Here is a 13,691-nt window from a genome sequence, read left to right on the forward strand (position 1 = left end):
TCTTAGAGACAAGCCATGAATGATTAACTCCAGTGAAACAGAGCTGTACATGCCACTCAGCAGAAAAAGACACACCACAGGTCTATTGTATAAAAGGTGCATCAGCCACCTCGTTGTACTGTAAATAGTTACACATGGATGACATGAAAAAAGACAAGACTGTACACACAATCATGCAAATTTAAAGGGGTCTTCACTAGAAGTGCATTCTGAAGGAGTTTGTCAGTAAAAATTACATTTGACTTGACATGAACAGACATGATTTGAGAGGCTGGATGCAGCAGGACAGTCGACATGGACATGGACTTAGCTTACCAGAACAGGTTTCTTCTGTAACTGTTCTGCTACTTGTGATTACTCAGTGCTGTTTGTTCTTGTGTTTGTGTGTCCACGCACAATGAAAAGTGCCTACGACAGAGTCACCGAGGGGGATTCTTAAATTAGTGTATTTTGGTGCATTCTGCCCATGATTTGTATCAGTGACTGTGGCATCTGCATGCTGCGGTGGCTCTGTCCTTGTCAAAATTCACCATAGAATGAGCAGGTGAATATTCACCGAGGTAAATTCCACACATGTGGACTGTGAGCTAATAGCTGCTTCAATGAGGATAGAATTCTTTGAAGTAATTGTATTCATGTAATTTGAAGCAATTACATGGAAAAAATGTTTTGTTTTTTTTTTTTTTTTTGCATAAATAGTAAAACTTAATGGACAATAACAGAACACAAAAATTCATGTTTGATGGAAATCCGTCTGTGGATGGAGCTCCTACAACCTTGTTATCCTGCTGTCTGATCTGTTCAGGGTCTGACTGGCTGCAATTAAACAGAAGTTACGAGGATAAGTTCAGTACAGCATAAGACTGATGAAAACTTCCAAAACAAAACAAACTGGAACAGGAAGCTGTTTGGGCACTCTGTCTAAATTACAGCTCAATTATTCATCTTGGATAGATGAACTTCTGAACATTTCACTGTGACAGCAGCTCGCTCTCTTCCTCAAATCCATCTGACTTCCTATCGATAAAAAAGGACATGCTTATGCTTTGGTACATCAATTGGCCCTGTGGGGTCCTCTGCTTTCTAATAAACCCTAAGCAAAATGAGAAAGTAATGTGCAGTTATTAAAGTTGTCGATAGATAGATTTTTATCCTAAAACTTTGGTACAAAAGGTTAAGTGGTCAAATGGCCCATTGGAGAACAGTGAAAAAAACATTTTGTAAATTCTCCCTCATTAAGAGGCGAGTTAAATTCTTGCTTCCTCATAGCCTCGTGTTTGGCTGCAAAAGACAGCTGTTTTCTGTGAAAAAGCCAACGTACACTACCTGCTCAGCACCGAACAAGCTGGAGACCACAGCAACATGTAGCAGCTGAAGAGCTGATATTTCCCTCAGGAGCTGGTAGAGATTAAAACAGAGCTAGAAGAAATACTGGACTTGCATTCCCCAGGCAGTCAGACACACCACTCCAAATGAATGTGAACACTGATCTGTAACTGGTAGACACTTTTATCCAAAGCGACGTGCATATGAATTCACACACTGATGGCACAGCATCGGGGGCAGTTTTTTTTCTTTTTGAGATATATACATAAACAGCTGTTAGGTGACGAGTGCAACACATCAACTTTAAAGGTAATATGTCAATACTGTGTTCACAACTTGTTTCCACTGCCCTAAAGTGGCCAAAAACTCTCCTATCGCAGGTAAAATTAGCATCACCACAAAGTACTAATGCATTGATGTGCAGGCATATGTACAGTTATACTTGTTTTTGACTATTATTTTTTCACACGGATCAAAATGAAGGATTCTGCCCTTCAAAAACCCAGTTCTGTGAAGCATACCTGAATAACAGAAGACTAAAACTTTGAATGGAAGCCACGTAACCAATAAGAATTTATTGTCACAAGCACAATTTGTTACACAAAAATAATGGGTCACATTTACACAATTTATACAGATCTAGAACTCAATGTACAATTAACAGACTAACTAAATACTAATAGTTAAATATGTACTCACATTGCACACAATATCATTAAAACCTACACAAAAAACATGTACTGTGTGAAAGTAACACGAGTCGACATAAAAATCACATTATTTACAAAAAAACATCAATTTGAGATCTTTAGCAAAAGGATTCCGATGTCTGTTCAAGGTTCTCCCATCCGTCTGTCTGAGACATTATACAATCTGTCATGTAAAAGCTCCCCCGCTAGAAAGTATTATTCAGTCATTTAATAGTTGAAAAGATTATAAAGTAATAAAGTCAAGTAGCCAGAGCTGAAGAACACCAAATACACTAGTAAATACTGCGCTTTGCTTGAACGGTATGGCGGTTTTTCCCTTTTAAAGCAGGCTGGTGAGATTAGCAGTTAGCTTCATGAAGTGCACTTTAAGCCTTAGCTTAGCAACTGTCTGCAATGACTTTATTTATTTTTTCATGTATACATAGAATCCTTCTATACTCGCATCAGTTCGTCACTACATCTAGGTTACACAATAAAGTTGATGGAGAGAGTGAGGGCAGCAGCAGGTGGAGATGAGCAGCTTCTCCTCTCCTGCTGCTGCTTGGCAGAGTCAGCGATGGAGTGCAAAAGGATGCACCAGGCAGATGGAGGCGTACATCTTCAACACTCACATAAATCTCACTGTGTGGGTGTAGCTACATGTAGTTTTGCAGCTTCCTGGCATGTACATCAATAGTGTTGTTGACTGACGCTCTCTACAGTCACTGCAGGTGTTATCAGAGGAGGTGATTGGTCGGCTGCTGCTTTATTGGTCCTATTGGTCGTCCTGTCCACACTGATACAATTACTCATGAATGGATGTCAACATGACTGTGCTGAGCGTTGGCTGAACATAAACCAGAGCTGTTCTTATTTTGGCACTGATAACATCCCCTAATAACACTAAAGCAGCCTCTGTGTCACATTAGGTTAGTGATACATGTGAGCTGATTGATGACACAGGCAGAGGTCAGCGTGTGTTATGACCACACTCAACTGGATGACTGTGTATTAACCTGTGTGCTCACACTACAGTATAGTCATGCTGGGAAGTAAAGGGCCTGCAGGTGAGGGTGGAGGCTGTAATGAGACGCATAGCAGCATGTTATGATTTGTCTCTCTTCTATAGGCCAATATGAACCGTGCAGAGGTCCATTCTCTCAGCATCTTCAAAAAAGGCCAGCTGATGTCTTGCAATAATTTTCTCCTCAGTCACAATCACAGTTGAGCAAGAACTCAGACAGCTTTGGGCAACTTTTCTGAAGCAGTACAGGCCAAAACTCCTCTGCAGATAAGTTATGATTAATTAGCATTTCATTTAAATGAAATGTGAAGATACTGTCCAGTAGAAGTCAGCGTCAGATTTATACCAACACCATCACTAAGCCTGAAATGTTACAACATATTTCCTGTTAAGTTGATAAATTAATATTTAAGTCAAATTTACTGCAGTAATTTATTTCAGTTTCAGCTGTCCAGAAATATTAGCTGAATTTATCACATTAAAACGAGCGGATAAAACAGCTTGGAAAGAAGCAGACAGGGTGCTGGCAGAGACAATCCTGGCTTTAACTCAAAACACTACTTTGTGTCATTCCTGCTGAGGGGCTAATACTACAAATGTCATAGGAGACATGAACTGCACTATGAACTGCTGTCAGAAAGTTAATGCTTTGCAGCAGCGGAGGAGCAATCATTCCGTATCTCACTACACGACAGAACTTTGTTGTTGAAAAACAGGATTATTTCAAAGTAAATGTTTTACTGAGATATAATTACTCCATCCAGAAAACAAGCCCTGACATACTCTGAAACAGATGTGGACACAGACACGTATGCGAGTCTGCACATCATCGAGCGCAGCACATGTGCAGCTGGCACAGTCATAAATTTTGGTCGTCTGCGTGGGTGTTTGTGGACGTGAGCCGCTGTCAAAAGTCACATCAAGACGACACAGATTTTTGGTGAAAACTAAGTTTCGCTGTATGAAATTTGAAAGGGAGGAGGTGTAAAAGTTTGCGTACTTGTCTGACGAGTGGAGCTATAATCCCCCGACTGACCTCCTCTGATCATGCTGACGCTGACTGCAGAGAGATTGATAGTTTCAGTGGCGTGAATGTCACACACTCCACCATTTGTTCAAAGAGCTCGAGACAACGTCCATCACAGTGACGACAGACAGCTCGTACGGGTCGATTGATGTTCCTTCCATCTGACAGCAGGGTTCCTCTTTGCAGCAATGAGGTATGTGTATGTTCACAGATACATACTGCAGGCCGTGGAGCCCAAACATTAGTGGACTGCGTGTTTGTACTATATGTGTGCCAATGACGAGTGCACCCAGACATTCACCGTGCTGCACATCAGCTGTGTGTTGGTGATCCACCAGTATAGAAAAATTAGACAACATAAGAGATGAATGCAAACATCAGTCCAGTTCTGAGAGGGAGAGTGATGGAGAGGGGGGGTCATTACTCAGAGAAGGGTGGGAACATGCCGAGGTCAGCGAAGTCTTCGATGTTGTAGTTGGCTGTTCCCTGGGTGGGATCTCCAGCCATGGGTAACATGTCCTGCAGAGACACAGGTATCGGATATATTACATATCTGTGTACACTGGTCAGCAGCCAGCGCCTGGAAGACGCTCGGACACACTACAGGAGTGAGCCTCAGTGCGTGTGTGTGTGTGTGTGTGTGTGTGTGTGTGTGTGTGTGTGTGTGTGTGTGTGTGTGTGTGTGTGTTACCTGGAAGACTTCTGTCTGGCTGGGGTTGGGGTGTGTGTGCTGTTCCCCGGCCTGCTGGGAGTGATGCTGGTTCTGCCACTGGGACCAGACCTCACTGGGACGACCCTGGAACTGGGCCCCACTCTGACTGCTCTCCCCCGACACATCTGGAGACACACAGAGGTTCAGTTAGTGCGTTCAGTGAAAGCAGCGCAGTCTGACTGATCACATCTGATGGACCAGAAAATAATTCAAACTCTTTGGATTGTTGTTAACATCACTGTTCGTTTGGAAATGATCACTCTCTGTTTTCATTTATGTTTTACACACCGTCCCAACTTTTTTGGAGTCAGGGTTGTACATTGAGGAAATGCTGCTTTTGCATCCTCAGCAAGTTAAAGAGGAGCAGATCAGAAAACAGCGATGCTTCATGCTAAAATATGGTCAATTATTCTTGATAAAAACAAGGAAAATTAGGAATGAAAGCCTGTCTCTAATACGAGCCCGTGTCAAGTAAAGGCTTGGTTCTCTCTGCAGTTAAAGTAAATACCTGATCTTTCTTTGAGCAGGGTTAGATGGTGTATACTGTGTGACTGAAGTAGTGCTATATATATTCAGACAAATCAAAGATGGATTCTCTCATCTTGCGAATTCAGTTGTCTCTCAAGATAATGTGATTTGGGCAGCAGGATCATGTTCTGTTGTGGAGGAGAGTGACACGAAAACATGGAGGAGGAGAGTGAAATTATAAATACAGAGCAGGAGGGAGGCACCCCAACCAACCGAAGATGGGTTGGATTTAGAAAGTCTGACACCGTATGGTTATTCAAACCGTTTCGTAATTGATGATATACAGTATATTGTGATATATACCGTCACTGTGATATAAAATTACATATACCAAGACAAGCCACATTGCCCGCCCCTATCTTTGAGAATTTATGGTCGTTGAAATTTACAAAAAGGTTTTTTTGTAGTCTATATCAACCAATTAGATAACAGCAGCAATGTGAGCTTCATGACTTGTCTTCTTGTAACTCGCTCTCACTCACAAATGCATACCCTGACTGACTGCTACGCACTTCCACACAAAATATGTACATACAGATAAGCACACGCACACACACGCTCTCCCCGTGAGGCGGTTTTCAGAGTCTACTGAGTACATTACAGCAAAGTAGATTGATAAGCTGTCTGCCTGGAAGCTGGAACATTCTCGCTGTTTCATAGTAATAAACATAAAGCTCATCTCGTCTCCACACAGATACAAACAAGAGCCTGGGCCGCTGATGGGAGGAACGAGAGCACATGTAAAAAGTAATTAACCAAACGTATAGCATGCTGGTTGTGTACTGAAGTGGAAAGCAGATAAGGAAAAACAAGAGCTTATCATAAGCAATAGTGAAAAACAAATGCAGCAGCGGAGCAAATGGCTGGCACTGGCTGCAACTGACACCATCCTTCAAATGGTCTGACAGACCGAGGAAGAAAGAGGGAGAGAACAAGTAAAAATGAATGTAGTGCAAAAATCAAACTCTGAGAATCAGCCTGAGAACAAAAGAGAAGAAATAAAGAATTAGCGAGGCAGTAGAGAGAGAGACAATCCATTTGGCTAATGTGTGTGTCCATTAAAATACCATCAAGTAGCAGTGCATGCTGGACATGCCTCATTCCTACAGCCATGTGGACAACAAACAGCAGGAGTCCAGAGCAGCTGGCTGATGAGCCATCACTGACTGAACACCCACTAAAGCATTCGCAACCTTTCGTACTCTATGTTTCCATCTTTAGCTGCGCTAGCAGTGCGGCTTCAGGAAAATGAGATGTCGGTCAGCTGGTTTGTCCACCGCTTTGGTTCAGAGTGAAATGTCTCATCTAGGACTGGAACTCTTGCTGTCAATAACAACTGCACAAATTCTTTTCATTACTGATCAATCTGCTGATTATTTTCTCAAACAATGCTGTAATAATTCCCAAAATCCAAGGTGATGTCTTCATCGTGTTTGCTTGTTCTGACCTCCATTCCTCTCCTGAGTGCACACAGCCCCACAGGTCTGGGGCTGGGCTATATTAATTTGATTCATTTGAAGGGTGTGTGAGAATTTGAGAGAATTGACAATGTGAATAGCTGAACTACATGCACACTTGCTGCAGTTTACAGAACTACCGAGAGAGAAACAGTCACTGATGCATGCTTTTGGATCACTGTTGGTTATTTTGCTGCACTATGAGTTGCACAAATTCACCTACAAAAAGAAAACTCTCAAATCACACTAAAATGACTTTGATATCTTTTAGGAAAAAGGTTTTTTTTATAGCGTGTACCAGCAATGAGCAAGTTCAACTTCTAGAGGATTAAAAGCTAATGCCTGTAAGAGTAATGTGTATTAAGACAGCAGAGTGGCAGCAAGTGTTGGAGTGTGTGTAGGAGGTTGTGTATGTTTAAACTAATGTGTTCTCTGGGGATGAAGCAGATATTGAGTTTGTAAGGTCAACCTGGACCATTAAATGCCAGACACCACGCTGTGATTTATAGCCAGACACACTCACACTCCTTGGGAAAGATTTGTTTTGGACAGCCTATCTGGAAATGCGTGTGTAACACATTTCTATGAAGTAAACTCAAAATTGCCTTTTTGTTGAACCTGCCTCACCTGATAAACGACTACGTCTCTAAACCTCTTTCTGTTGCAAGATTGTTGTCTCTAATCCCAAACTGAGATAGAAAAAGTGATGTCACTCAATATGCATATTCCAACAGGGCTTTTATATACACACACACACACACACACACACACACACACACACACACACACACACACACACACACGTCTGTTTGTGAGCTTGACTTGCAGCTAACTCTGAAGTGTGCGATGTCAGAATCTCCCAGCAGCACATGAATCCTCATTCACATGCTCGCAGCCTGAAGTCGACCACAAAAATATATTCTCAAATCATTCTCAAATCCTGCTGCTGGATTTGGATCAGGCAGGGCTTGAATTGGAATTTAATGATGCTCAGTATTTTGCCTTTGTGTGAGAATACTCCAGCATGCAGACTACTCAGTGTGGGCAATCTGACATAACTTTTTGTGCCAGTCCATTAGTGGAAAATGACTTTTTATTAAGTAGTGTTTAGAAGCACTCAGATGCAACCTTGCTGTGTTATTCATGACACTCATAAAAAGGCTGTTAACACAGTGTGAAGTGAGAGAAAAGCTTTGAAGGCCACACAGAATGATGTATATTGATGGTGGATGGAACTGTTAATGAGTGACTTTAGCTCTGTCTGCTTTGCTTTCCCATCCATGTAATTACCTCTGCACAGGACAAAAATAAGGCAGTGAGTCTTGAAAGCAGGAAAATGGCTCTCCTAATTGATTTGAATACATGGAAACTGTAACCTGGTCTCAGCTGAGTTCTCAAGATTCCAACGATCTTTTCTTTCTTCTCCCTTTGGCAAGTTGTGATGTTATTTGTGCTGTAATAGCTAACGCTAAGGGATCCTTCTGAGCTCAGCAGCACACTGAGGTGTTGATGCAGGGGCTTTGTGTGTGCTGCATGTTTGCTATGTGACGCTCATTTTACAAGAAACCACCGGAGTGCTGCTACATATCCAACTTCCTGAAGGAGCATCAGTGGTGCCTCTCCATCACCTGGACAGGAGACGTGGAAACATTCTGGATAGATCAGGGATTACAACTTGTGACTTACACTGACATTTTTAATATGGTGAAGCTCATGGAAGCTCATATTTGTAGTCTACTCATTTCACATGATGCCACACTTAGAAAGTGTAAACTATAACACAGATTTCAGAGCATCATTCAGATGCACTTGTGTGCACAATGTGTGAAATCTAGTCTCTGGCAATATATTATTTGATCCCATTGCAAAAATGACGGATCAAGAGTTTGTTGATGTAGAATGGTAAGGCAGCATGCAATGCTGCCGTTTTTTTCTCAGCTAAGCTTTACAAAAATCTTGTGTGGTGATTTACCCAAACATTTCCAGTTAGTCTGTGTGCTGTGGCTTAAGTCCAAGACTGCAAACTGTCTTTTGTTCTCCTGTTACAGTATTTGTTGTTAGACGAGGCTGGGTGACTCGCTGCCCTGTCTAATGACAAACACACACCAGACCTGTGTTTATTACGGAGTAAGGGTCATGTATGTGAGGAGCGTTTAGAGGAGTTTACCATTTACAAGTGTGGAGAAGAAGCACAGCAACTTCTGTATCATGTTTTATTCCTTCTGTGGTCCCACCATTCAAAGGCTTCTGCAACAATATTCACCTCTGTCTCCAAACAATTTCATGTCTTAATCTTTGGGTTTCTTTACCTCCTCGGCTATATGTTGCAGTTATTTCAACAATTCAACTCATTTCGCCCAGTGGGGAAGGTGACAGCATTGGGAGAGTGACATATTTCAGCTGTATTGTTCATTCTCTTTGTATACTATTTCCAAATGAATAGCAGGCACACTGCCTCAGGTTTTCTAACTGATAAACAAATGTAACTAGCGAGGCACAGCCAGACAGATTAAAATGTCTGAGTGATAATTTACTATTATCATTTCATGACTTCAGTGGAATCTTCGTGTGATGATACAATGACAGAGCTGGTGTAATTCTGAATTCTCTCGTCTACATGAATGATTCCCAGTCAGCTGGATGTTTACAAAATTAGAACTGAAATTTTACTCTTACACATCCAAAGGCTCGACAACAATGTATGTGTGTATAACAATGGGATTTATTTGATCACTTTAGGTTCAGTCACTTACACATTTGCAACACTGTGGTATATAGTTAATTGTATTCTAATTAATATTGTGATTTTGGTTTCAGTGTTATTGCCAAACTCTACCTCATAAGATCTTGCAGAGAACAGAAGCTGTGCTGTGAGGATGCTGCTCCTCAGTGACTGTGTTCATAATGTTCATTATGGTGGCAGGCAGAAAGACACAGACTCACAGGGACCTCCACAAAACACGAACAAACGTTCCACATCAGCCAGTCATAAATGAGAGCTCACCAAAAGCTGTGCTGCGGTTTGTCAGTCCTGAGTAGGCGTTGCCGCTGGGGGAGGAAGTGGCTGGGGATGACAGGGGACTGTAGGAGGCCGGGTCAGTCTGGTAGCTGTGGCCAGAACCAATACCAAAGGGACTGGACTGGGCTTTACTGGACTGGAGAGCACAGACACTGGTTACATATACAGTACAGTCTGCATAATACAGTACAGCGTTCACAGGTCAGTGGGAAACTTCAGGAGCTTCATGCTGCTCTCCCGTCAGGCAGGACTGTCTGAACACGGTCAGTGTCAGAATGCAAATTATGCAAACAGTGAAACAGTGAAAAATACCAAATTTCCTTTTACTTTCACACCACACCATTCACAAAACGTACTTAAAGCTGCGATCCATTTTCACATGAGCAAAGCATTTTTTTTTTGTTGTTGTACAAAACAGGGGAGAAGTTAACTATGACTCCTAAAGTGTCTTTCTACAAGAAACATCCTATCTTCAGGCTTCAAATTCTGTCAGGGAATAACCAGCAGAAATTGGAAACGGCAGCTGAGGCTCATGGGTATTATGCAGCTGCCTGGAATTCAAAAATGATAAACATGACACAATTTCTCAGAAACACAGTTGACATAATTGAAACGGTGGTCCTAACAGAATCCTGTGTGATGGTGACAGCCTGGTGTTTCTGTGTTTAGCAACACGAAGGACACGACTGACACACAAAAATGAAGCAGGAATACAGAACAGAGAAAAACAATTCCACGACCATTCTGCTGGGGAACTATTTGTTGTGGTAACTTTTAGCAATTACCAAAACAAAAACAGGATTCAAAGTATCTCCAGTGTGTCTCTGTGTGCTTCAGGAAAAAGTGGGTTATTGTTTGGTTGCAGCTACGCTCTGCTTTTAAATAAGCTGAGTTTTAAATGTGAATTCACTGTACTTTGAGAACTGAGACATGTTTGCTGCTGTTCAAGACAATATTCCAACAACCTACAGACTGATGTTTTTCTTTACTTTACTCCTGTAATTCAAGCTTCCAGCTGATCCAAAGACAGACCAAAATACATTTTGGGGACTTGTTATGGTTCAAAAACAACATGATAACTTCTTCTTTCGTTCCTGTTCAATAGTTGGGACAACTGGGCTCTTCCAACATCGTGAAACTCCACTGCAGGGTGGCAGGTTACCTAGGCTTTCCAGGACTCCCTGCATGATGTCACTTCTTCATGTCTGCTGTGTTTAGAGGTGGTGAAAACATTCAGCCTTATTTTCCTCTCATGTCATCTGGAAGTTATTGTGATGCATTTAGAATTTACTGACCAACAAAGAACTCAGTCCAGTGGAATGACCTGACAAATGCAACAGCGTGTATGGAAGACAGATGATTCTGTTAAGATACACATGCTCAGCACATTCACTTAGCAGGACTGTGGAACACACACACACACACACACTCACACAGACACACACGTACATATAAAACATGGGAGTCTGGGACAAGAGGAGCATATAAAAAGAGTTTGGCAATCATGACAAGGAGATTCCTGACTTTATTTTCGACACAGAGCAATGCTTTCAGTAAACACTGTCTGCCTGTGGGTTCATTTGTGTGCGTGTGTTACCTGTCCAGAAAAGGGGGGTCGGTTGCCTGACCATGCCACCTGGCCTGGATTGAGCTGTCTGGTGATCTGAGCGAGATTCTGATTGGATGAGCCTGATGGCTGGATGTCATTCACGCCGGGGACATGGATCACAGAGGAACTGTGTGCACAAACAAACAAACAACAGAGTGAAATATGACGCTCAGTCAGGCTGAACATCTCTCCAGAGAGACACACTAAGTGAGTTATGGACGTCACCTGCTGAGCATTACATGCACTAACACACAGCACTGACATGTACCTGAAGCTTTTGCCGGAGTGTCCCTGCTGGAACGGAGAGCTCTGTGAGTAGAGCTGCTGTCCTCCGGCTGTGGAGGAGGGAACCATCATCTTCTTATCTCCCGCTACACACACACACACACACACACACACACACACACACACACACACACACACACACAAAAATAAAACATATGGACTTGGGTCAGCATTATAAAAATAATATCAATATAAAGCTAAACCAGAAACTGTCAGGAAGTAACTATGGGGTGGATGCTGATGTTTGTGTGCATGTTTCTGTGTGTGTGTCGTACAGCCAGAGATGCTGGTGTACATCTCAGCAAAGCGGGGGTCTCTCTCCTGGGAGAACAGTGCTTCTGTCTTGTCGATGTTCTTCCCTGACTCATGGACTCCACTGCTGACGCTGGCCACAGGCACCTGAGGGTGGGGGAGATGGAGTTAGGATGGAGGAGGGCACAAGGACTGATGCTAAGGATGGTTCGACTCAGGTCAAAAAAATGAACACAAACAATCCACACACCTGTATCGACACAAGTTCAACAGCTTTTTAGCCAAGTAACCAAGAAAAAAGGAAACTGGATTTAGTTGTGTTCTGAATTTGTTCCCAGTTTAAACCTCCTCCTCTGGGATTCTTGATAAACACTGGTCCTATGGTGGTGTTCATTTAGCAGTAAACTCTATAATATCTATGTCATATGCAAGTAAACTGCACAAAATCATATGAAAGGACAAAAAAAAACGACACATTAATACCTGCTAATTTAACATTTGTTGTCTAGCAATTATGTCCAGTTATTTCAATCTAAATTCCACAGAGGGTAAGTTTCTTTGAAACAGCTACTGTAAGTCATGACGTGGTTTTAAAGCAGAGGGTTACCTGGGAAAGATCATAGGCAGTCAATCCATCTCTCTGGTGAACCTCCAGTTCTGCCTGCTGCTGCTGCTGTAGCTGCCTGCAAAACACAACACACACCGTGTCCAGGACCAGCACCTCAGGAACAGACTGACACATACAGCATGTTACCAAACCATTTCATTCACTAGAATATAATAATGTTATATATATATGTGTGTGTGTGTGTGTGTGTGTGTGTGTGTGTTTATGTATGTATATATATATATATATATCTAAATTAATTAGTTAATCTACATTTTAAATTCTGTATAAAATGACTAACATGGTGCATAAACACTTAATTTAATAATCTATATATATCCATGTAGATGATAACTGTTTTTTGGGACAGGAGACACTGAAATACAAGAGAAATTTTGTCCCAATCCAGTAATTAAAAACAGAGGCCGGCTGGTAGTGCTAAAGGAAAAGTCGGAGGGTCAGCACAGTCATTGAATCAGGACATGTAGGCTGTGCCCTAATAATCCAAGCAGCAGTGAAAGACCCACAGCAGTGCAGGTCAGGTCTGAAACCAGCATGCACCTGGCAAGACACACCATTAGCGAGCATGGTAATGAAAAGCTGAGAACCTGCACCAGAAAAGCAAGGTGGTGGAGGAAAACATCAGTCAACACAGTCTGCACAGCAACATGGAGTGGAGGATAACCTCAGTGTGTGTGTTTGTTTAAAGGACAGGAGCTTTTTTACTTTTAACTCTAAAGTCTGTACTTAAGTAAGTTAGTAACAAAGTATGTAAGTATGTATGCGTGTAGGTACGTGTGTGTGTGTGTGTGTGTGTGTGTGTGTGTGTGTGTGTGTGTGTGTATGTCTGTCGTCTGTCAAAACTTCCCCCACAGACACACTGAAGTCAGAGGGCTTCTCATACCACCATTTATGGCCATTTATGTGAAACTTCATCATCCAGTTGAGGGAATCTGAAGGAAACTGTCTCTATAAGTATATCTGCACGGTATTGTTGTGTCATGTTTAGCAAAAAAGCAATTTCAAATAATTATTCTCATTTGGCTTATGACAGGACAGGACTCGCATAAATTGCCCTCGAGATATAAATTCAGCTCGACTGATATCTAGTATTGGGCCTCCATAACATGAAAAAACCTGTCTAGACAATTTGTGG

The 13,691-nt window shown here is 42.0% G+C and overlaps 1 protein-coding gene across 2 annotated transcripts in view; it reads right to left on the reverse strand.

Annotated features, from left to right (window-relative positions):
* Positions 1–1,875: 1,875 nt before the first annotated feature.
* Positions 1,876–13,691, reverse strand: part of arnt2 (aryl-hydrocarbon receptor nuclear translocator 2) — a 69,181-nt gene continuing 57,365 nt past the window's right edge. For both annotated transcript variants that reach the window (XM_076729555.1, XM_076729639.1), the window contains 7 exons: positions 12,536–12,611; positions 11,952–12,075; positions 11,660–11,762; positions 11,380–11,518; positions 9,768–9,918; positions 4,758–4,903; positions 1,876–4,585 (listed from right to left, as the gene is read on the reverse strand). In XM_076729555.1, the coding sequence (XP_076585670.1) occupies positions 4,487–4,585; positions 4,758–4,903; positions 9,768–9,918; positions 11,380–11,518; positions 11,660–11,762; positions 11,952–12,075; positions 12,536–12,611 (838 nt within the window). In that variant the 3' untranslated portion in view covers positions 1,876–4,486. The remainder of the gene's footprint in view (positions 4,586–4,757; positions 4,904–9,767; positions 9,919–11,379; positions 11,519–11,659; positions 11,763–11,951; positions 12,076–12,535; positions 12,612–13,691) is intronic.

Source organism: Chaetodon auriga, chromosome 1 (genome assembly GCF_051107435.1).
Source record: "Chaetodon auriga isolate fChaAug3 chromosome 1, fChaAug3.hap1, whole genome shotgun sequence".
NCBI classification, from domain to species: domain Eukaryota; kingdom Metazoa; phylum Chordata; class Actinopteri; order Chaetodontiformes; family Chaetodontidae; genus Chaetodon; species Chaetodon auriga.